At 40.8% G+C, this 23442-nt stretch overlaps 2 protein-coding genes across 3 annotated transcripts; both read left to right on the plus strand.

The window, feature by feature from the left end:
• The first annotated feature begins 57 nt into the window (after positions 1–57).
• Positions 58–7579, plus strand: copb2 (COPI coat complex subunit beta 2). Its single transcript, XM_029524538.1, has 22 exons — positions 58–169; positions 617–754; positions 898–984; positions 1250–1376; positions 1505–1653; positions 1762–1908; positions 2161–2260; positions 2373–2515; positions 2700–2899; positions 3056–3166; positions 3277–3365; positions 3451–3557; positions 3759–3902; positions 4500–4630; positions 4792–4999; positions 5246–5356; positions 5911–6125; positions 6249–6387; positions 6523–6660; positions 6770–6847; positions 7021–7149; positions 7280–7579. The coding sequence occupies exons 1-22, from the start codon at positions 167–169 to the stop codon at positions 7373–7375; spliced, it is 2790 nt and encodes a 929-aa protein (XP_029380398.1). The 5' UTR covers positions 58–166; the 3' UTR covers positions 7376–7579.
• Positions 7580–10142: 2563 nt separating this feature from the next.
• LOC115057764 (segment polarity protein dishevelled homolog DVL-3-like) lies at positions 10143–23269 on the plus strand. Of its 2 annotated transcripts, XM_029524963.1 has the most exons (16): positions 10143–10303; positions 12065–12134; positions 14318–14433; positions 15011–15123; positions 15628–15763; positions 16663–16753; positions 16883–16952; positions 17043–17182; positions 17577–17653; positions 17771–17838; positions 17931–18080; positions 19474–19605; positions 20459–20626; positions 20809–21009; positions 22266–22448; positions 22512–22624. In XM_029524963.1, the coding sequence occupies exons 1-16, from the start codon at positions 10143–10145 to the stop codon at positions 22622–22624; spliced, it is 1989 nt and encodes a 662-aa protein (XP_029380823.1). The 2 variants fall into 2 exon arrangements, with proteins under 2 accessions (XP_029380823.1, XP_029380822.1); XM_029524962.1 differs by having other exon boundaries at positions 22266–23269.
• Positions 23270–23442: the final 173 nt, after the last annotated feature.

A 23442-nucleotide genomic window follows, 5' to 3' on the forward strand; every position in this document is an offset into this window, starting at 1 on the left:
TGACCGACCTTCGTGGCACGTCACCACTTCCAGAACGGAACTCACGCGAGATTGTGTGTTCAGGAAGTTCCACGTCAGTATCTAGTGATCTATTCACTGAAATCGCAACATTGGTCCCCGACGGCAACATAATTCTCATCTAATTGCGACAACACAGGGATAAAACATGGTAAGAGATATTTAACGTACTCGCTCTGCACGATTTTTTCTGCATTTGGGATCCGATTCACACCAATGACTCAAAAAGAGACCGAAACGGTGTCAAATAATTAAGACTAAGTTAGCCCCTGATAGCTTAGCGGCTAACTAGCTTGTGTTAGCATGGGGCAAACGACCATTAACATCTTTAAAGTTTGCTATTTGAAAGATGATACGTTTCCAGAATGTAGTCATCGAATATATTACTCCATGTTTTATAATTAAAGGACATTTAGGTACAAAAAATGTGGAAGGATTATTATTAGGATGCCAGCGGTCTTTACGGCTTTCCAGCCTTTCATACTATGACGGATCTTTATTTAGTTTTAGTTTAGTTTACCAAATATTAGTGTGAAGCCAGTAATAATGAAATCGACATTGACAGAAAGAAAAACGCTGAAGTCTTTTTTCTTTATAGCCCCTGCGGCTGGATATTAAGCGGAGGCTGACAGCCAGGTCAGACAGAGTGAAGAGTGTGGACCTTCACCAAACCGAGCCATGGATGCTGGCCAGTCTGTACAATGGCAGCGTCTGTGTTTGGAACCACGAAACACAGGTATGATCACTAGTCGTAGGATACTCGTACAAGACAATGTTAAAAAGTCGATGAAGGTTTGTAGCTGAATGTAAAGCAATATTGACAAATATAAAAGCTGCATGCCAGCTGTGACCAAGACAGGCACTGTGTTTTCTTTCCAGACTCTTGTTAAGACTTTTGAAGTGTGTGATCTACCTGTCAGAGCTTCTAAGTTTGTGGCCAGGAAGAACTGGGTCATCACAGGAGCGGTGAGTTACATCCATATATTTGTGTGGTTACAACTGATACTCGTCAATGGTATTAATATCAGTTGTATTTAGGCAGTTTAGTGTGCAGTAAAATCTTGAGATGCTTGATTATTATTATTTTTTTTCCATTGTGTTAAACTCAAATAACACATAACCCTAAATTCAGTCATGTAATAGCATAGTTTTTATATACTTTTGTTTATAAAATTAATGAATTTAGCTATTATTTAGCTAATTTTCAAACTCAAACCTGCAACCTACACAGGATGACATGCAGATCCGTGTGTTCAACTACAACACTTTGGAGCGCGTCCACATGTTTGAGGCCCACTCTGATTACATCCGTTGCATCGCTGTGCATCCAACCCAGCCCTACATCCTCACAAGCAGTGGTACGCTAAATGCTTATTATATTATAATTGGTGGCACATTGAACTTTCCTCCGGTGTAACTTAATACAATTACTCTCAAATGCGCAATTCCTTCACTAACGCATACATTTGTCTCTGTGTATGTTCAGATGACATGCTGATCAAGCTATGGGACTGGGAAAAGAAGTGGTCTTGCAGCCAGGTGTTTGAGGGTCACACTCACTACGTCATGCAGATTGTCATCAACCCCAAGGATAATAACCAGTTTGCAAGTGCTTCCCTCGACAGGACAATTAAGGTAGGAGCAGTTTTCTGTTTTTTGTTGTTTCGAAAAAAAAATTTTTGATTTGTATTCTGCAAATCTCAGTTGTGTTTAATGTTTTTTTTGTTTTGTTTTTTTTTTAAGGTTTGGCAGCTAGGCTCTTCATCTCCCAATTTCACTTTGGAGGGCCATGAGAAAGGAGTCAACTGTATTGACTACTACAGTGGAGGAGACAAGCCTTACCTCATCTCAGGGGCTGATGACCGCCAAGTCAAGATCTGGGACTACCAGGTTAGGACACAGTATCATGATTTACTGGTGCTTTTCATTCACATATATGGAAAGGTCTGAGTAAGCTAAAAAAAAACCGAATCATGGCACTAACATGCATTTATCTAAGTACAACATAGGAAAACTTCCAACTAAATATGCTGTTACTAGTAAGAAGAATATATGTGTTCTTCATTAAATAGCTCTAACTTTTGATTTTTGTGGTGAACTGTCTTCGCATGAGGGATTCAGCCATTTTCCTTTATGTTGCAGAACAAAACCTGTGTTCAGACTCTGGAGGGCCACGCCCAGAACGTCTCCTGTGTCAGCTTCCACCCAGAGTTGCCCATCATCATAACAGGATCTGAGGATGGTAAAGATGAACCGCACTTCTTCACACTTTACACACCAAGATAACCTCACTATATCTTTTTCACGCCCTCGCTGATGCACGCTTTCTGTAATTTTACCTTGTCACTCAATAGGTACAGTTCGAATCTGGCATTCAAGTACTTACCGACTTGAGAGTACACTGAACTATGGCATGGAGAGAGTGTGGTGTGTGTGTGGCCTCAGGGGCTCCAACAATGTGGCCCTGGGCTATGATGAAGGCAGTATCATTATAAAGGTGAGTAGTAAGAGTCATTCTTAAAAAAAAAAAAAAACAAAGACCACCAACTTGAGTTTGGTGAAGTGTACATAATTATAGCAAAAAAAGTGCATAAATCAAGTGCATGTAATCAAACACAGAAAACAGAAACATTTCTCCTGCATCTTAACATCTTTATGGTCTTTCTCACCTCGCTGTGTAGGTCGGCCGTGAAGAACCAGCCATGTCTATGGACACTAATGGCAAAATCATCTGGGCCAAGCACAGTGAAATACAGCAGGCCAACTTGAAGGCTATGGGTGATGCTGAAATCAAGGATGGGGAAAGGCTGCCATTGGCCGTTAAAGACATGGGCAGCTGTGAAATTTACCCCCAAACTATCCAGCACAACCCTAATGGAAGGTATTCGTACACCTAGCTGTGTAACTTTTTTTTTTTTTTTTTTACAGGCATATGTATTGAAATTTGTGTTATTGGTAACCAGAGTAGTGCAAAATTTGCAATATAATCACAGACTGAATAGTTTAGTTATTCATGTGAACATTCTTTGTGCATCAGGTTTGTTGTGGTTTGTGGAGATGGAGAGTACATCATCTACACTGCCATGGCTTTGAGGAACAAGAGCTTTGGTTCAGCGCAGGAGTTTGTCTGGGCACATGACTCCTCTGAGTGAGTATGCTGTTTGAAAGGCGAATGTTTGTGTTGGTAGAGAGAAAGGGATGCGTACCTGTTTTTTTTATTTCTTTCAGAGCTAATGGCAATGCATTCTTTATTTACAGATACGCTATTAGAGAAAGCAACAGTATTGTCAAAATCTTCAAAAATTTCAAAGAAAAGAAATCTTTCAAGCCTGACTTTGGAGCTGAAGGTAAAATGAACATGATATATAATGGGATTATGGTTTTTGAAATGGCTTGTTATGCTCATTAGATGTCTTTCTATTTTTCATTCAGGAATTTATGGAGGCTTCTTGCTTGGAGTGAGGTCAGTGAATGGCCTGGCATTTTATGACTGGGAGAACACAGAGCTGATCCGCCGCATTGAAATCCAACCCAAACATGTAAGACAGGCGTTCTTTTAATTTTTCCATCTTCTGTTCTGCACATTTAAAGTGTTAATGTCCAACTCACCAAACTTGACAAGTTAACCAGCTCTTTAACAGTACAATATGTTAACTACTCATTAGGTTTACTTACAAGTTTATAATTTTCTTTGACCAACTCATTTTCACATCTATTTTCCTTGCTCATCATTTGCCCAGATCTTCTGGTCAGACTCTGGTGAGCTGGTCTGCATTGCTACAGAGGAGTCTTTCTTCATTCTGCGTTACCTGGCAGACAAAGTAGCTGCCTCCCAAGAGAATAATGAAGGAGTGACAGAAGATGGTATTGAAGATGCTTTTGAGGTGAGTGTGTAGAAGTTAGGATTGTATATTTTAGCACAGTCTGCACTACCGTAATTTCCGGATTATAAATGGCTATTTTTTTCACACGCTTTGAACCCTGCGGTTAATTTATGGTTTTTTACGGGAAACAAGCTTCATGTCGCCAATACATTTAGCCTCATATCACACCAATGAAATTACCCAACAGGTCACAGTGGACCTATGAAATTGTTCAAATTAAAAGCACCCACACTAAATTCTTCAGATCAGTCATTTATTTTGAATGGAAAACACATGAAGCAATGCATATGATGCAGCTTTCAAGTTAAAGTCGATCGATCTGGCGAAAAGGCAAAATCTTTCTGTGTAACATAATTCCTGCCATATGCCATTTCCGCCTATATTTCCAACACCTGTGGCTTATAAACAAGTGCGGCCTATATATGTGAAAAAACTGTTTTTCTCTGTGCGGATGCGGCTGATAGTCAGGTGTGCTCTATAGTCTGGAAATTACAGTAATACTTTCTACTTAATGCTTTATATGTAGGAAAAGGGGCACCCCTTTTTTCTTCCTACACTTACCTTTACAAACTTCTTATATTGGTTGACTATGTCCAGGTCCAAGGAGAGATCCAGGAGATAGTGAAGACTGGACTTTGGGTAGGAGACTGCTTCATCTACACTAGCTCTGTGAACAGATTGAACTACTATGTTGGAGGGGAGATTGTCACCATTGCTCATCTGGACAGGTAAGAAGAAAGATTGTTTTGGCTTTGATTTAAATGTAAGCACAACAAAGTTTGTTACAAAGGATGAATAAATAAATAAATAACTACTAATCCATAAAGGTTGTCTTAACTGCTGCGGAGAAAGCTGTATCTTTACCAACTGATGTGTTCTCTCCCTGCAGGACCATGTACCTGTTGGGTTACATACCCAAAGATGACCGCCTCTACCTGGGAGACAAGGAGCTCAACATTGTCAGTTACTCACTGTTGGTCTCAGTCCTGGAGTATCAGACTGCTGTAATGAGGAGGGATTTTGGAATGGCTGACAAGGTGCTGCCCACAATTCCCAAAGAGCAACGCACCAGGGTGGCCCATTTCCTGGAAAAACAGGTTAAGATACAGTAGAATTGGCTTTTCTTTTTTCATTTAACAGCAATTGCACAATTTAATTTAGCTTCAAACCATAAAAGATGTAGATGCAGTTTTTTTGTTTTGTTTTTTACCAAATGGACAAATTCTAATTGAACCCCAAGTTCATCTTCATAGCAGCACAGCATTTGTTTAAATAATATTGTAATTAATAGTAGCATTATAATATTAATATTATTTTAATTATAATAATCTTTTTAATTACAGGGTTTCAAGCAGCAGGCACTGGCCGTGTCCACCGACCCAGAGCACAGGTTCGAGCTGGCCTTGCAGCTGGGAGAGTTGAAGATCGCCTATCAGCTGGCAGTGGAGGCAGAGGTACGGACACATTAGCACATCTTTTTACTCGGGATAGGAATTGTTTATTATCATGATTTGATTTGGTTCAGATTTTTGGGGCTACAGTTAGATTAAAAAACAATTTTATATTCAAAACTCATTCTAAGGAAAGTGCCATTTCCAATGCGCATGGACCACGACTACTACTCTAAGTCTAGCTATAAAATAAGTCGTGTCAATCTTGGTCTTCCCGGGCATTTGGTAAAAACCAAACTGAGTCCAAATCTTTGCCTTAAACAAGGATGGGACCAGTTGAATCTCTCTTTCCTCCTTGTTTTGGTGCTAAGCACACATATGAATGTTCCAGGACCGGTTGCGTGGTGACGTCAGCAGGACCCGCGGACAAGATGGAGGCAGACCAAATTGATTCAGAATCGTACTAAATGAGAATTGCGATTCTTATATGAATTGACCCCCCCCCCCCCCCCCCCCCATCTAAAAACATTGACAGCCCATTGACAAAGCCCCATAAAGAATTTGTCCATTCTTGTAATTTCAAGTAGATTTAAAAAAATGTGTCCTTTTTCTCAAAGTCTGAACAGAAGTGGAAGCAGCTAGCAGAACTGGCTATCAGCAAATGCCAGTTTGGCCTAGCCCAGGAGTGCCTGCACCATGCACAGGATTATGGTGGCCTGCTCCTTCTTGCCACAGCATCCGGCAACGCCACTATGGTGGGCAAGCTGGCCGAGGGGGCAGAGAGGGATGGAAAGAACAATGTGGCCTTCATGACCTACTTCCTACAAGGAAAGTGAGTAGTTAATCTATACAACATGGTGAAATTAGTGGAAAATGCAGGAAACAAAAGGTTGTCTTAATCATGATTAGTAGTTTTTGGCTGTTAACTGTCCACCATGTTGTCTTATCCTCACAGACTGGATCAGTGCTTGGAGCTTCTAATCAGGACCAACCGGCTACCTGAAGCTGCCTTCCTGGCTCGCACCTACCTGCCCAGCCAAGTGTCCCGTGTGGTGAAACTGTGGAGAGAGAACCTTGCTAAAGTCAACCAGAAGGTCAGCTCTATTTTTCAGAAACAATATTGCAATAGTCTACACATTTACCAATTAAGAAAAACAGCATCGATTTACATGAAATTTGAATCTCTGCAGATCATTCTTATAACACCTTGAACTAAATCTTGATTGCAGGCAGCTGAATCCCTCGCAGACCCTACAGAGTATGAGAATTTGTTCCCTGGGCTGAAAGAAGCCTTTGCAGCTGAGTATTATCTGAGAGAGACCTGCTTGGGCGACTCCAGGCCTGCTAAAGATTATCCTCTTGTCACTGTGAGTTGTATGATATTGAATGTAAAAAATAAATTATTGTTTTGTATTTAAATAATGTCTCTAGTTTCATAACCTCTCAATTTTTTAAACAAAAACAAATATTTTTTAGCCCAATGAAGACAGGAATGTTCTTGAGGAGGCTCAAGGATATGAACCTAAAGGAACCTTCATCCCTCCTGTTTCAAAGGTTCGCACAACATTTTCTTTTGACTTTTAAACTAACAGTATTCTGCAGCCAAGGGTGTCTCGCAAGCATTGTACATCCCATCTAGATGTCATAATCAGTTAAGAAGTACAGTTTTTCTGGTACAATAATCAGGAGGACAAAAGTCTCATTATCTTACTGATTCTGCCCCACAGACAGAAGATACTGAGGAGTCCACCTCAGTGGCAGCAGCACCTCTAACACTTTCACAGCCTGAACCTGCATCTCCAACAGCATTGGATGAAAAGGAGGAGGAAATCTCTGCATTCTCACAGAAAGACAAAGTAGGTTTTTTCAACTATGCAATTATTTATGTATAATTCAAATGTTTTATTATACATTTTTACATTAAATTTTTAATAATTGTGACATGCAAAACAATAATATTGGTCCTTATATGTGTTTTTTACACAGATTCTGGACGAGCTAGAAGTGGACCTAGACAACATGGAGCTGGATGATATTGACACCACAGATGTTAACCTTGATGATGACTTCCTAGATGATTAAGACCATCTACAATCCACTCAACAGCCCTCTTCAGAGCATATTTAAAAAAGGAAAAAGAGACCAAACCCCTTTCTCCCTGTTTTCTTTTTTTGTTGTTGTTTGTTTTTTATGTATTTGTATGTAAAAAAAAAAAAAATTATATTGGCACGTCCATCTGCAACAAGATCTCATTAAATAATGATGATGATATTGGCAACGTTTTATCCTCAGAAGAAAAGCAGACAGATAATGACAATTTCCAACTCTCCATTTTGTACACAATATATTATTTGAGAAATGTCCATTAACTGTCCATTGAGAGATGTTATATTTACTCTGCTTCATTGCCAATGGTTTTAGACAGCAAATCAAGTCCAATTAAGTTCAATAAACTGTAGTTGCTGTATATATTCACATTTGCATTGAGTATTTATTAATTAATTGAAAGTAATTTGTAATTGATATTGTAAAAAATATCAAAGCCAGATTGTGATGTTTCTGATATAACATACATTATATTATGTGACTTGCAAATAGGAAAACTAGAAGAAAAAAAAACCTGGGCCCGCAGCCTGACCCCGGATAAGTGGATGAAGATGGATGGATGATAATTTAGATGTATAAAACTTTGAAACTTCAACATTTCACTTGCTTTGACATATTAGACTAATGCTCTTGGTCACCAATATAAAGTTCTTATACTAAAAATAATGGTGAAGGGGTCATTCCCTGCAACACTATGCAAGAAAATGAAAAGTGAGAAGTGGTCTTTACATATTAGCATAAAGGACCTTGGAGTGTACCAAGGGTGTGTGGGCCCTTTTAAGTTTCATAGTTTCCTACTGCTGTTACAACTGCTTAAGGACATTCATTCTGCATGTCTATTAGAGCAGCAATACTGTTTTATGAAGTAAATCTAAGTTTCAACATTGATACAATGCTACAAACACTCAGCCTGATCCTCCAAACCAATTGTTGGCTTTTAGCGACAAAACTCCTCAAAGATTGATCAGCATCTTTTTCACCCAATCCAATCACTCTGAGTTGAGTCTGATTCTGCAAAAGATTTTATGCCTCAAAAAGAATTTTTTTTTCCACTGCTGCCAAGTGTTTTGCTCTTGATGGGGAATTAAGAAGGTTAGACCTGATCCATTTGATAAGCGACTTCAGCTATCTTCTGTTGTGAAGTGGTGCTATATAAATAAAAATTGACTTGAGAATTTAAAATGTGTGTTCATGTCCTTAGGCACTGTTTGATCTTCATTATGGGCCTGTTTAAATATAATATCTCCTAGCATGGTTACACAGATGACACCCAGCTGTAACTACTGGTGAAACCATATCATTTTTATCTTATTTTTATCTTTACATTTCATAAATGAACCCATTCTGGTGTCAGGGCTGGATTATTCCATTCTATATTGTTTAGAAAAGTAAAACACCCCCTGCCAAAGGTATGATTTGGAGATAAAGGTTAATGGTTTTATTTGTTTCCACCTCAACAACTATTATTGTCTTTATAAAGGAATCAGCCAGTCAGCCATACCTTTCCCTTTTAGTCAGAATCCAGCAGCGGGACTCCTCACCAATATCAAGAGAAGAAACAATATTCCCTGTGCTGGTCAATCATCAGTGAAATACACAATTAATTATTTCATTTGCAGCACATTTCCCTGGACCTGGTCTCCTTATTCTTCTTCCTGATCCTTCCTGATCCCATAAAGTATGGAAAAGTTTGCTACAACACTTAGTTCAACATCATATGTAAAGATTTAAGGATGATTTTGATGCAAACATGAAACTAGATCAGCCTAAATTGTATGACTGCCAGTGAGAAGATATTGAGAAATATGTTTTGCTTAACTGAGTGATTTGAGTTATAGATGGCTTTTTTGACATTTTTAAAGTACAGTAAAACGATTTGCAATCCCTGAATAACACAGCACTTGGTAGAAAAAGTGTACAATAAACAATACTGCAAACAAGCAGTTCACAGCACATATCAGAGTAAATCTTACCAACACGTCATGTTGTTACCTGGTGCAAACGTTTTTCTCATGAATCAGAATCAGAATCTGAATGACTTTATTGATCGGGGGGATTGTTTGTGTCACAGCTGCTCCAGACAGAACATTCAGGAGGAATGAGTCATATATAATACGGGTAAGACATATAAATATGTATAAAAATACTAAAATAACTAATCACACATGCTATAATCTATCAATAATCTCATCTCATAATCTCCAGTGAGGGGATCACTGTTAGCCCCCCCTGTATGGCCGCCCCTGCTGACTTGCAGCTCTGCAGCAGGACTCTTTCCTCCTCTCCTGTGGATGGCGCCCCTCCAGGACATGCTTGGACCATTTTATTCAGTTTCGTGTGCAACAAAGTGCCGAGCCTGGCAGCTACCGAGCGGAGGAAACCGCTCCCTCGGAGGTTCATGCTCTCTGCTGCGTTTTTAAACCTCTTTTCAGTCATTTCTGCACGTCTGTCGGAAGTTTAATATAATCGGGAACTAAGGTGGCCCAGCCTTGGTGCGGTGAGAGGATCAAGGTGTTTGGGTTTTGTTTTTTTTGTTTTTGGGAAGGAAAGGCAATCGTAACGCTAGCGAGCTGGCGTAAAATCCGAGAGCACCAGAGCTACGCAGCGACTCGACAGCCAGGGAGCGCCGGGAGGACCACGGCACAGCCGCCGCCGGAGCCACGGGGAGTCGGGGCCCGAGAGGGAGCCTGCCAGGCCCGCGGCTTGATGCGCCCTGCCTGCCCGGCCTTAGCCACAGTCCGAGATGGGGGAGACCAAAATTATCTACCACCTCGACGACCAGGAGACGCCGTATCTGGTGAAACTGTCGGTGCCGGCGGACAAAGTCACTCTGGCAGACTTCAAAAATGTCCTGAAGAAACCAAATTACAAATTCTTCTTCAAATCCATGGACGATGACTTCGGGTAACTGTCGGGGGTTGGGGGGTTATTTCAATCAACGAGGGGCCAGCTGAAACACTGCCGTGCTGTTAGATCACCGTGAAGTGGCTGTCCCCTCCTCCAGCCGGCCTGTCATCAGTTTTAATGTTACCTGGCCGCAGATCGTTAGCTCCCGGCCGGCCAGCTCCTTTGTTAGCTCGTAGCCTTAGCGGGTCTGCTCAGCGTCTCGACCCCGTTTGTTTACATTGCTCGAGCTGCTAGCTTAAGGCTTTTCTGCGGCTCGACTTTGCCTGACCAAGTTTGGTATTTGTCAGTCTCTCCAACACAACAGAAGGCCCCGGGTGCCATTTTGGCGACTTTTGTATAACCTGAGAGCGGAGGTGGGGTATAAAAGCGGCTCCCTGAGCGAGTGTCAGTGACCGGCCAGTGTGTTGAGGTGTCGGCTAACAGGCTAGCAGGCTAATGTCTGGATGTGAAGGGGCAGCTCCGGGCGGTGAGTCCGACAGGCCCCTGCTGCTGCTGCTGTTGTCTGTTAGCCCAGGAATGCAGAGTTGAACCCAGAAATGGCCTGTTCATCACCGTGGCAGCTTTATGAGTGTGTCCTTTTGTGTTAAACATGGCTGAACATGGCATGCTGCTGCACACTGTGGCTGCTACACAGCGGAGAAGGAGAGATGAGCTATTTTCTGAGCAGTTCAGCCAGGTTCCCTAAGTTGTTTTTGGCCAAAGTCAGACTTGGGTGGGGCATCAACTTCTGGACGTTTGCAAGTGGTAAAGAAATGCTTTGAAAGGATCCAGAGCTATTCATGTTGTGAAGAGTGGATACCTGTGAATAAACCATTGAAACCTTCACTCTTAACTTGTGTTGCTGTCAATTAAGCAACCTGTCAGACTGGAATAGAGACTGGAGCCCATGTTTAGACAGACTTTCTTTGAAAGTCTGGTCCCACTGACCATCCCTATTCCTCCTCTTCTAAGCCACAGAACTGACCCTGCCATGACCAGTAGTTTGAGGTATTTGTTAAACGTATGTCTGATTTGTCCTCTGGACTGTTCGACATCTGTTTCATGTTAACAGGCAGTGGATTGTAGATTAACCTTCTGAGAAATTTGCCAGAAGGTTCTTTGCTTGAAATGGTTAAAAAACATGTTTTCTCAGGATATCTTTACATTCCTGTCTGTATGATATGATACCTAACATTTCTAATCCCCTTTGAAGTATTGACACACACTAAGCAGAAGTAGTCTTCCTTTGATTGGTTTTACTCTAACGCTCAGTGATTTGCAGGGGCTTTGTGGGAACTGATGATGATATGAAATCCAACCTGATCCATTTTGCCTGTTAAGGAAGACACATTTCTCTGCTTTCTCTACATTTGCTTAGATCAATTCGTTATAGTGGGCAGAGTGTTGAGTAGATTTCCCCTAATCATGCTTGGCTTCCTGAAATATGTTTTTTCTAAATCCTGATGACATTTTACGGTTTAGTGACTGCAGATATCAGTTACAGACATCAACAAATAGTTTTGTCTGCACACATGTTTAGGGAATACATTTAGATTGTTGTTCATTATTCAATAATCACTGCTGATATTCTCTATTGGCACTTTGTTTTGGTAGTATATCTTGTTGGCTGACAGTCTAACAATAGGGTTCTGAGTAGACAGTGTCTCTCCTGGCTGATGGAAGAATCTCCATTGCCTTTAAATGCCCCGTGTTTTATTGCCTGAGAGTGCTTTTTTGTTGCTTAAGGTTTAGTGAAACAAAGCTTTGTTCTCTTTACAGGGTGGTAAAGGAGGAAATATCCGATGACAATGCTAAACTGCCCTGTTTTAATGGACGTGTGGTGTCATGGGTATGTTCAATGTTCCTTCTGGAGCAGTTTTTCTGCTTTGTTTATTTGTGTGTTTTGTGCATGTCTGTGTTGTATATTGTCTGTCTGGCAACTGTGTGCGTGCATTTATAACTGAGATTCCCATCTGTCAGCCAGTGACCGCAACCATACGCCATCTCCAGGGAAAGGCCCTATGCATCTGTGTAATAATGTCATTATCACATAATGATCCAAGCAGCAATACACATGTTCAAATTCCATTCTCTTCCACTCTCTTTTTTCTCTTCTGTTTTCAAGCACTTTTAAAGCATATGAACTGGACGGGTTATAAGTTATTTTATATGCTAGTCAGCAGATACACCTTATACATACATGTACTTGCATGTAGTATCTCATTTAGAGGCTCCAAACCATAATTCTCCTGTCTCCATAAGAGACATCTGGTGCCAGTGCACAATCTCCCTTCCTCTTCTGTCGACATTGAAATTGGATTAAGAGCAAGTGGAATCACAGGATAGGAGGTAAATATCCGTTCACACAGAGCTTCACTGCAAGTAATCTAACAAGAAGATTTATTCTCACAAAGAGAGGAGAGAATAAAGTTGAAGGAAACAGTGCTCCATGTCCTAATGTGAAAGGCAAATGTTTTTGCTTAGTTTGATACAGTGTGGTTATAGTTTTTTATTTTCTTTGACTGACATAAACACTGTGTTATTGCAAAATCTTTTGAGTGTGTAATCCAGCATCCCACTGTTGTCCTGTGTGGTGGTCATTTTCATTAACCAGTCAGGAGTTTTGATTGGTCAGTTCCTCCTTTTGTACGTGTCGGGGTGAATATACTTGTTATCTTGTTGAACTGTTCCATGTATGATGAAATGTTATTTTTTGTTGGAGTGTGTCCATTTGTTTGTCTCCACAGTTTGTCTGTTGTTTTAGTGACCTGACTAATTGTTCTCTTGGGTCCATGGGCCTGGCTCTCTATCACCACACCATATCATCATAACAGCCTAGCACCCTGAGTCAGCCTTGCTGTGCTGTATTGTCAGCTGTCTAACAGATTTTCTCATACCGTATCTTAGTACATCTCAACTGCCCAGCTGTACAAACTGAATATAATTCTCATTCTGCACATGAAAGTAGACTCCCTATAAACCACAAATGTAATTGTACAAATGCTCTATAAAGGTATAAATGAGATAAAAGTGGTTAACAACAATGTTTCCTATATTGCTCTCTATATTTTTGTCTTACTACTTGAATTATTGTACAGCAAACACCAAAGCAAATGCCTCATACAAAACCTTAATCTGAGTCACAAAAACTGGCAGGGTTTATAAAGACAAAAAAGAACTCCTCCTTTCTCTTCTTTAATTCCAAAGCTTTGAGCAGACCAAAAATTTGTGTTCAGTTTAAGATGCATTGACAGAACAGAGAACATTGACAATTTTATAGTCCAACAGATTAACTCAGTAATAAAAAATTATGTGTTTTTGTTAGCCCTTGGGACTGGTACATCTGAGCACGACGGAGAAAATGCAGTGTTTGATTAACTTGATGGATGTGGCAGTGATAACAATAATGAAATTCTAGAAACATGATATGAAAAGCTTGGCCTGTACCAGCTGTGTCAATTGAGTAAGACAAGATGTTCAAGAAGAAAGAGTTGTATTTAATATATACAAATACATTATGGAAAAGTTATAAAACAGTCAATAGAAGCCCACCAATGAATGCCGATTATTCAAATCCATCCCTAATTTTTACTTAATACAAAAAGCAATGTGCAGCAGAATTCAAGATCCACAGCAGAAAATAAAAAAAACATCCTCAGTTAGCAGAACTAAGTTTCATATGTGGGGCAACTTTTCTCTTTTGGCAGGAAAATAATAAAAAGACAAATCCATTTTTATGTTTGTAGAGGCATTACAGTCCATAACTGAAGAGCACCTTTTTGCTCACATCACTTGCAAGCAGCTGTTATTCTGTAGCCATGGTTTACATACTGCCTTTAAAGGCTGGTAAGGCAGAAGGCAGTGTAGCCAGTAAGTAAGGTATACTCACCAAGCCCTGAATAGGGCTAGTGTAAACAGAGTAGTGCTCTAACATGGATCTGCTTCCCACTTATTCAGTGGCTTTCTGCATATTCTTCCCTCTGAGTCTTTGTTTCAGCCCTTTGACTGACCCGAATCTCCATCTGTTGACAGTTGGTCTCTGGAGATGGGGCCCACACGGATGCAGGCTCAGTTGCTGATAGTTTAGAGCCAACACCACCTTTGGAAAGGACTGGGGGCATTGGAGACTCAAGACCACCTTCCTATCAGTCAGTACATTCAGAGAAATTGTGTGTGTGTGTGTGTGTGTGTATTCTTTTTTTTTTTTTCTCGGGTGTGAGAAAGAGAGAGATGCCATGTGTGCTTTGTCTTTGGGTCTGTGTGTGCGTGTCTTGGATGAATGGCTCTGTGTTTCCAAATAACCACAGCAACATGAGAAACAGCATATTAAATAGAAAAAAGATTTTATACTTATTTCATGCTTATTTTTCGTTTTTTGCCCGTTCTGCTGATAAATCAAGCTTCTGAATTATTTGTGTAGAGTGGCCATTCACTGTTAAAACTCTTGGTTATTTTATTTAAAATCTTTTTAGCCTTTTTCTCATAGTTTATCTGCACACAAACCAGTGTAAGGTGTGTAAAAGGCACATGATAGTAAAAGAGCAGAAATGCTCACCAGTTAGTTAACACAAAAGGAGCCGCAACTACACTGAGCCAGAGAAAGCCAGACATTCAGTCTCTCTAAGACTCTAAGTCTTAAATTGCTGTCTAATTGACTTAACTTTCAGGATGCAGGGTGTTCTCCCCCTTTATAACACCAACTATCTCCTGTCTCTCTGTCTGTAGTGGGAAGGCAGCAAGTGGTCGGGACAGTTTGGACAACGACACTGAAACGGGCTCCATGGTGTCACAAAGGAGAGAGAGGGAGAGGCCAAGACGGAAGCACGCTAACGATCATGGTCAGGAACCTTTCTGCAAAACCACATTTTTACTTGTCTCATAACAATTTTTGTTTTGTTTTCAGGAGTCTGTTGTATGATTTAATTTTTTATCAAAGGTCTTCTGTAATGGACTCATTAGTTTTTTCACAACGAGTGTCCCAAAATGTACGCTCTGCATGCAGAGTGAGCATATACAGACAGATCAAGATCAGTGTTCTGTGAAAGACTAAGTATGCTATGATTGCTCGGAGATTTTAGTAACTCTTGTGCAATGTTGTAGACATGTCATAGCACAGTCAGAATAACAGGAGGGTGTTTTACAATCCTCCCATCTTTGTATAAATTTAGATCACAGTTGACATGGTGACCAAAAGTATGTGTCTTGTAGTGGGCTGATTAGTGAATATATATATATATATTTTTTCTATTTCCTTAGGCTTTTTATCTTTTTGAATGTAAGAAACACGCACAGCGTGTTGTTTGCATCCTGACTGTCTGCTTGACTAATTCTGTCCCGTGCAGGTGGGAGGCAAAACGGCTACTCATCACGTGCAATGGGACGCGGGGGCCCTGAATATGACAGCTGTTCATCCTTCATGAGCAGCGAGTTGGAGTCCACTTCCTGCTTTGATTCAGAGGATGACGATGCAACCAGCAGGTCAGACATCGAGCTAGCTCATAAGTGTATCTCCTAGTGAGAAAAGGCATTAGGCTTGAGTAATGCATCTGGAATTATAGGTGATGTATTTTGGCAACGATTAGTGAAGTGTAATTGTCTGGTGGCTTTTGTGGTCACCCCCCGGCTTTTCCTAGATGTGGGAGTAGATGTAGAAATATCTGCAGCCCATTTTAAACCTCTGCTGTTTTCAGTCTTTAGGCATCTCCCAGGGTGCTTTTTCCTGTTGTTGCAGCTCTAATAGAGCTTGATCACAGTTTTATAGTTTGAGTTCCTATCTGCTGCAGAAAGGAATCATTCTTGTGGTAAACATATTTCAGAACTTTAGTTCCAACTGATGTTTTATCAGTCAGGTCATAGCTTCTAAATGAAGTAAACTGGATGCTATCTTACAATTAGTTAAAGCTGGTCCAGATTTTTGGGAAGCGCCACTTTTTAAGATGAAAACAGTAACTTAAGTCTTTGCAACGACAGTGAGGCTTTCACTGAAAGTGAATTGACATGGGGAAATTTATTTAGACATATTAGACATTTTAATTATTATATGCCTTTTTTCTGATGACAGTAAGTGGCATAACATCTGACCAGAAGTGTGGGGAAAGGGAGATTTGGAGGGGATTGATATGTAGCAGAGGTCCTGGGTCAGAGTGGAACCTGGGATGCTGTGATAATGTGGCACTTACACTAACCATTTGACCGCCTGCACTGCCACATGGGGAAATTTGATTGTGCTTCTGTCATTCTGTCACAATCTGCCCTTAAGCTTGATTTAGGGAAACATATGTCTCCAGTAATTGAGAGTATGTAGAATAATTAAAATCCAAATAATTAACAAATTGATTTTTTGACCATAATTTTTCCATGTCTTTACTTACATTCAGGTTTAGCAGCTCCACTGAACAAAGCTCCTCTCGTCTAATGAGACGACATCGCCGTCGCCGACGGAAACCTAAGGCTTCCAATATGGACAGGGTGAGACCTTAGGCACACTAAAAAGTACAGGATTGTAAATTAACCATGGATGTCTAATAAAAACTTTCGGCTTTTGGTTTTTCTCACATTTCTTTGCTTATCACTCACTTTTTGTTATTCCTCCTTCAGTCCTCATCATTCAGCAGCATTACAGACTCCACCATGTCTCTGAACATCATCACTGTCACTCTCAACATGGGTAAGTCACTAGATTGCAGCAGCTCCAGATCACCTTTTCTGTCTTTACTTGTTTCACTGTACACACATTCTGTCCCGCTCCACCTCACAGAGAAATACAACTTCTTGGGCATCAGTATTGTGGGACAGAGTAACGAGAGGGGAGATGGAGGAATTTACATTGGCTCTATCATGAAGGGCGGAGCTGTGGCTGCAGATGGACGCATAGAGCCTGGGGATATGCTGTTGCAGGTGTGTGTGTGTGTGTGGGTAGCTGCTTGTTGTGTTTGCATTTTATGTTTAAAGTAAAATGGGAGGTCTTAGTAATGGGAGGATAATGAAAGGTTTTTCACTCAGAGGGTAATGTGTGTCAGTGCCACAAGGGCATTAAAATGATGTCATTACACAATGACATGATTTCAGAAGACATTTTTCTCTTACCCATGCTTCTTGTCATTTGTGGGGTTTATAGGAATGGCTGTGAAAACATTGTCTTTAAATAGGACAAAATTCAGTGTCAAGTCTTTCCTTTATTATCCGAATTATCAATCTCCAGTAACTGAGAGTATGTAGAATAATTAAAATCCTAATAAATAATTAATAATTAATTATCAATCTTATGTTTACATTCTTTTCATGCCGGTAGGTGAATGACATTAACTTTGAGAACATGAGCAATGATGACGCAGTTCGAGTGCTGAGGGACATTGTGCACAAACCAGGGTAAGAAGCAAACATTTCTTTAGTAAATAAAAAGCTTTCCTTAAAACCCTGATGCTATTTAAGAAGATAGCAGAATTGAATGTTGTATGCCTGCTTATAAACCTTGTCTATATCCAGCCCCATAACTCTCACAGTGGCTAAGTGCTGGGACCCAAATCCTCGGAGCTGCTTTGCACTGCCCAGGAGTGAGTGTTTGTTTCTTCATCTTTTATCATTTTTAGTGTTACTTTTGGTTGGATGAGGTTACCCACTGACTTTCCTACCATTCAATGAACAGGTGAGCCAATCCGGCCAATTGACCCAGCTGCGTGGGTGTCCCACACGGCAGCCATGACTGGGGTATACCCCCCATATGGCATGAGCCCTTCCATGAGCACCGTCACCTCCACCAGTTCCTCCATCAGCAGCTCTATCCCTGAGACTGAACGTGAGTCACTGGCCCTAACAGCTGCATGTTGTAGCAGGCTATCAAGGAACAATCTAAACAATCTCTAACTCTAAGTCACAGGTTTACATTCACTTCTTATTCTCCAAAGTCCTTTTGCTAACATACTAGCCCCACTTTGAATTTGTGATGTACTACTTCATGCCCCGTGAAGCTGTTCTCCTTTTCCCTTCTACAGTATAAAATATTTTTTCCTTGGCTTTTGTCAACATCTTCACAAACAACATGCAAGGGTTTAATTTTTTTGAACAGTCCCGCCAACCATAAAAAATGCAATAATATCACTCCCTTCCTTCTGCGTGTCAGTAAATCTGTATTAAGTGTGGCCCGGCCCTTTCACTGCATTCCTGCAACGTCTCTCTGTTCCAGTTTTTCTGTACTCAGCCTCACAGCTTCCATCTGCTCAGTAACCTTTGTCAAAACTAAGCTTGTAACTCATAAATTTTATTCTCCCTGTGATCTTTGGAAGGACAGTTGTGTTTTTTCTGCCTTTGTAGTTGAAATCGTTCCACATTTTCATTGCCAAATTGATAGATATTTTGGGGGATTTTCCCTTTCAGGAAGAAAAGTAATTCCAAAGTCAAATTGTTTCATCACCTCACAGTAAATAAGAGATTTTTGGTGGTCCACACCGTTCCTGTCACTGTATGCTTTGGATAATTGGTCAGCCACATTGAGCCTCACCAGGGGGCATTTCAATTACAGCCACAGAGAACATTTAAAATGAGAAAGTAGATCTTCTATCTAAAACCTCAGTGGCAACGTTTGGGTTTCCATCAGAAAAGCAATACAGAATGCAATGGAGCCACTGAAAAGGTGGAGTTTTGCAAAAGTTATGGAGTAAAGTTAAAGTACTATCACAGCACCTTCCTTTGTTTGCTTATTTGCTTAAAGTTTTGGGAGCTGAAAAAGTACTATCTGATATCAAACCGTCATATTTACAAAATTGGGAAGGCAATCTGGAAAATATACATTTACTACATTATGGTTAACCTTTTTTGTTTGGGTTCCATCAAAAGCAGCTCAGTTGTATTCCATTTCAAACAAAGATTAAGCCTGATCTGATTTGGGGTCAAGTCAGAACCAAGGTCAAATTACAGTCCAGACCAGAAGAAACCAAATGTCATTTGTGGCAAATTCCACAACAGACCAACATTTCTTTAGTTGTCCAGATAACACCACTTAACTGTTTTCCTATTGAACATTTATGGAAAAAGCAGAGTGAAGCTCAACAGCTTCCTTGCTTGAGCTCTGTCCTCAAAATGAGGTCGTGCATAAACCTTTTAGATTTGAGACCTGATTATTCCAACTCTAACAAGTGGATGTGGCCCAGCTCCTGTGTGAACTTGTCCATGTGTCCTGTGACCTTTCCCAGGATTCGATGACTTCCACCTCTCCATCCACAGTGACATGGCAACAGTTGCTAAGGCTATGGCCTGCCCAGAGTCAGGTCTGGAGGTGCGGGACAGGATGTGGCTTAAGATCACCATCGCTAATGCTTTCATCGGTATGTCTGCCAAGTGTCTCATTTCTTCTGTTATTAGCTCAATTCAGTATATGCTGTCATTCTTTTGTTGCCTCTTATTTTAATTTTATATTTTAATTTTAATTTTTTTTTTTTTTTGCCTTAATCATGCAACGTCATCTTCAGTTTTCATTTTAACCATTTAAGAACAGTTTACCATAAATCCATGAATGTATTTTGCCTTTTTTAAATTTAAGAAGATAATTGGTGCAGCAAGGCGCAGTGGATAGTGCTGTTGCCTCAAAAAGGTTGTGGGTTCAGTTCCCAGCCTGGGGCCTTTCTGTGCAGTTTTTGCATGTTCTCCCTGTGCCTTTGTGGGTTTCCTCCCACCATCCAAAGACATCATGTTTGGGTTAACTGGTGACTCTAAATTGTCTGTAGGTCTGAGTGTGTGTGAGTGGTTGTTAGTCTCTGTCTGTCTCTGTGTGTTGGCCCTGTGATGGACTGGTAACTTGTCCAGGGTGACCCTGCCCTCACCAAGTGTGAGCTGGGATTGGCTCCAGCACCCCCCGTTGACTTGGAAATAGATAGGCAGTAGAAGATGAATGAATAAAAACCTAATTCTTCACAGTTGCACATTAAAGCACGATATTTCTGCTGCTTTTTATGTTTATTTGCCAAGGAGCATGGTGTCTGTTTCTGTTGGCTAAAACAGCGCAGATTAAAATAAGATGCTGAACAAATACAAGTCAAGTATACAGTAGCTTATTCAAATTATTCTTTTGCATATTATGATGTGTTATAAAGTGGTGGAAGAGAAGGAAAGAAACAAAATAAGCAAAACTGCAGGATTCCCATTTAGGCCCCTAAAATGTGAGTGCCATTGTCTCGACAGGTTCTGATGTGGTGGACTGGCTCTTCCATCATGTGGAAGGCTTCTCGGATCGTCGTGAAGCCCGTAAATATGCCAGCAACTTGCTGAAGGCCGGTTATATCCGACATACTGTCAACAAGATCACCTTCTCTGAACAGTGCTACTACATCTTTGGAGATCTCTGTGGTAGTAAGTGCACGCCAAAATCTTTCATTAACTAAAATGTTGGCATTAGTGTTGGCAATAAAAACAGCCCTCCATAAAGTCTAATGGTTTGGTTGTATTTAATGCCATATGATGAGGACATTTTCTAGAAGTGGATTGTTACTGTGCAAGTCCAAATAAATAATTGTTTCCTTGTTCTCCCTCAGACATGACCCACTTGTCTCTCCATGACCATGATGGCTCCAGTGGAGGAGCATCAGATCAGGATACTCTACCACCCTTGCCCCACCCAGGGGCAGCCCCATGGCCCATGACCCTGCCCTACCAGTTTCCCATCCCTCACCCTTACGACCTACCACAACCCTTCCACGGTGGAGGTGCTGGTAGTGCAGGAAGCCAGCACAGTGGTGAGTGTTGTTTCAATAAACTGTGTCTCCATCACAAATTAATGTATTACTACAGAAGAACAATTAGAAGAAGTAGTGTGTTCATGGGAAATTATTTTACTACCAAAGCAAAAAGTTATAATGGAAGATCTATCTTTTGAGTACTAAGCACTTGCACTGGTACATCTGCTGCCTCACGAGAAACACACAAAGAAATTTTCATGGTAAAAACAAAAATATTTGAAAGGCAGAGGTCCAGAGTTTCCAGAGGGGCAACACACAAACAATGAAAAGAGTTTTTAAATTATTGTAGCAGACATGAATTTGTGCTGGCTGCATTTCTTTTTCTTTTAAATGAGCAAACTACAACCGCCCAGCAACCACTTTTCAAGTCCTGAGACCATACAGAATTTTGTCATTTTGCACAGGGGTATTTAAAGAAATGCTGTTTGACGTTTTGTTTGTTGTCCTACCAGAGCCAGATGAGGATTTAAATTTAAATGTTATCTCTAGCTGTATACACAGCTACAAACCCAGTTCATGTTTAAAGAATAAGAAAACTTGAGGGCCAAAGCCTGGCTTTGTAAAATATTCCTTTCAGCAGCCCCAAAACTACCTTATTTACATATTGCTTTGTCAACATGTGTAGAAATAGAAATCAAAATCCAGAGTTTGTGGTTGCAGGAGCCGTTTGCTTATGTAACTAAGATCTTAAGTGACCAACAACAGCTGGGCACAGTGACTGCTCTCAACATCTGGGATGTTGTGTTCTCATTGTATGGTTACACACTACCAAAACCTGAATTTAATGGTGAATAATTTATAAGCTAAGAAGATGCATTTAAACAACAGTTCAAGAAGTGTTATTTAACTTTAATGGAAGATAAATGTTTCTCATTCCACACCTCTTTAACGGACACAAGAGATCTTTTTATCTGTTGTGGCTTTAAAGTCATCACTCTTGTAACTTGCTGTCACGGCAAGGAGGTTCATTGGGGTAAGAAAATTAATGCAAGTAACTGCCTCCAGTATTGGCTGAGCTGTTTGGGCTGTGGATGCATTTCTCCATAACCGTGTGTGAATTAGTCATGAAACTCTCCTGAGTCTCCCACTAAGTGGGTCAGTACTTTCTGCGTCACTACACTGGCACCCTGAAGGGGGAGGAGAGGCTCATGTAGGTCGCACAGATTCGGTTTCATTTATTTATTTTTTTTACTGTGACATGATTGTAATTCAAGCTTCGATAATAACCATTATATCTAATGGTCTGTCCTCAGGAAGCAGTGGTTCAAATTGCAGCAAGAACGAAGGTCGAAAGTCTGGCGGCAGCGGCAGCGAATCTGAGATCAGGAGTCACCGAGCTCCAAGCGAGCGCTCAGTGGCTCCCCCAAGTGAGCGAAGCGTCCGTAGCGCCGTCAGCCACCGCAGTGCCAACTCCCCCTCATTAGCCTACGGGCCTGGCCTTGTCTATGGCCCCCCTGGCCTCCCCCCACAACCCCAACATCTGTCTACCGCTGCACCAGGCGCCCCACCGGGCAGAGAGCTCGCATCTGTGCCGCCTGAGCTCACTGCGTCACGTCAGTCTCTGCGCATGGCGGTGGGAAACGCAGGAGAATTCTTTGTTGATGTAATGTGATGCAGGTTATAGGCTGATAACAGAGTAGCTGATTGGGGCTCTTGTATCATTATAAGGCTGAGAAGGACAACAGGGCAGGAGGGAGGGAAGATTGCAGAAGCTGTAACCTAAGGCTGTGATTCCACTTTCCTAAAAGCATAAATCAAACCAATCCTGCTGTGCATGTTGAAAGAAAATGCTCCTCCTCTCTTGTGCTTTTCTTCCTAGTTGTAGTGGCCATACTTTCTTCAATGAAGAAACCACCTCACTCAAGATGGAACCAAAGCATTTTCTCATTTTCTGATCCACAATGGCAAGGGTTTTTGTGAGGACAAAAAGCAAGAGAGGGGGGAGTGAAAAAGAGAAAAGGGAGGTAGTGGAAACAGACAGCAGGGGAAGATGACTCAGCTCTTTTCTACATGGATGTTTTTCATTTGTTCTTCTCTTCACTCTTCCCTCCTCTCTGCTTTCCTTATCTAACATTCTCTGTCCTCCCCCACCCCTGTCCATGTTAAAACTGAGAAAGAAAAAGAAGCCTCTTCCCTCCTTCTGTTCTTTCAATTCCTACTTGCTTACCTCTAACAAAAAAAAAAAAGAAAGACCGATGAAATGAACACTAACTGTTTAACCTTATTCAGACTTAAAAAAAATGTTTGCTTGACTTAAGAGAGAAAGAAATGGAAAAAATTGTATGTAGTGCAAGAGAATCGCAGTCCTTACTGTAAAAATGCATTTTGTTTTATTATATTCGTAGCTGGTCACTAGTTTCATATCCCAACACTAAACATGAGCATCCAGCTTGAAGTCATTTTTACACTCCACAGCTGCATTTTCATCTG

Source organism: Echeneis naucrates, chromosome 17 (genome assembly GCF_900963305.1).
Source record: "Echeneis naucrates chromosome 17, fEcheNa1.1, whole genome shotgun sequence".
Taxonomy (NCBI): domain Eukaryota; kingdom Metazoa; phylum Chordata; class Actinopteri; order Carangiformes; family Echeneidae; genus Echeneis; species Echeneis naucrates.

What these genes read in the sequence shown, in the direction of transcription:
- copb2 (XM_029524538.1), top strand. An exon ending in TTTGGAACCACGAAACACAG is followed by an intron (nt 755 to 897) that starts GTATGATCACTA and finishes TTTTCTTTCCAG; the next exon opens with ACTCTTGTTAAGACTTTTGA. An exon ending in ACCTACTTCCTACAAGGAAA is followed by an intron (nt 6,126 to 6,248) that starts GTGAGTAGTTAA and finishes TTATCCTCACAG; the next exon opens with ACTGGATCAGTGCTTGGAGC.
- LOC115057764 (XM_029524962.1), top strand. Translation starts at nt 10,143, where the DNA reads ATGGGGGAGACCAAAATTATCTACCACCTCGACGACCAGGAGACGCCG. An exon ending in ATGGACGTGTGGTGTCATGG is followed by an intron (nt 12,135 to 14,317) that starts GTATGTTCAATG and finishes ATCTGTTGACAG; the next exon opens with TTGGTCTCTGGAGATGGGGC. An exon ending in CACTGTCACTCTCAACATGG is followed by an intron (nt 16,953 to 17,042) that starts GTAAGTCACTAG and finishes TCCACCTCACAG; the next exon opens with AGAAATACAACTTCTTGGGC.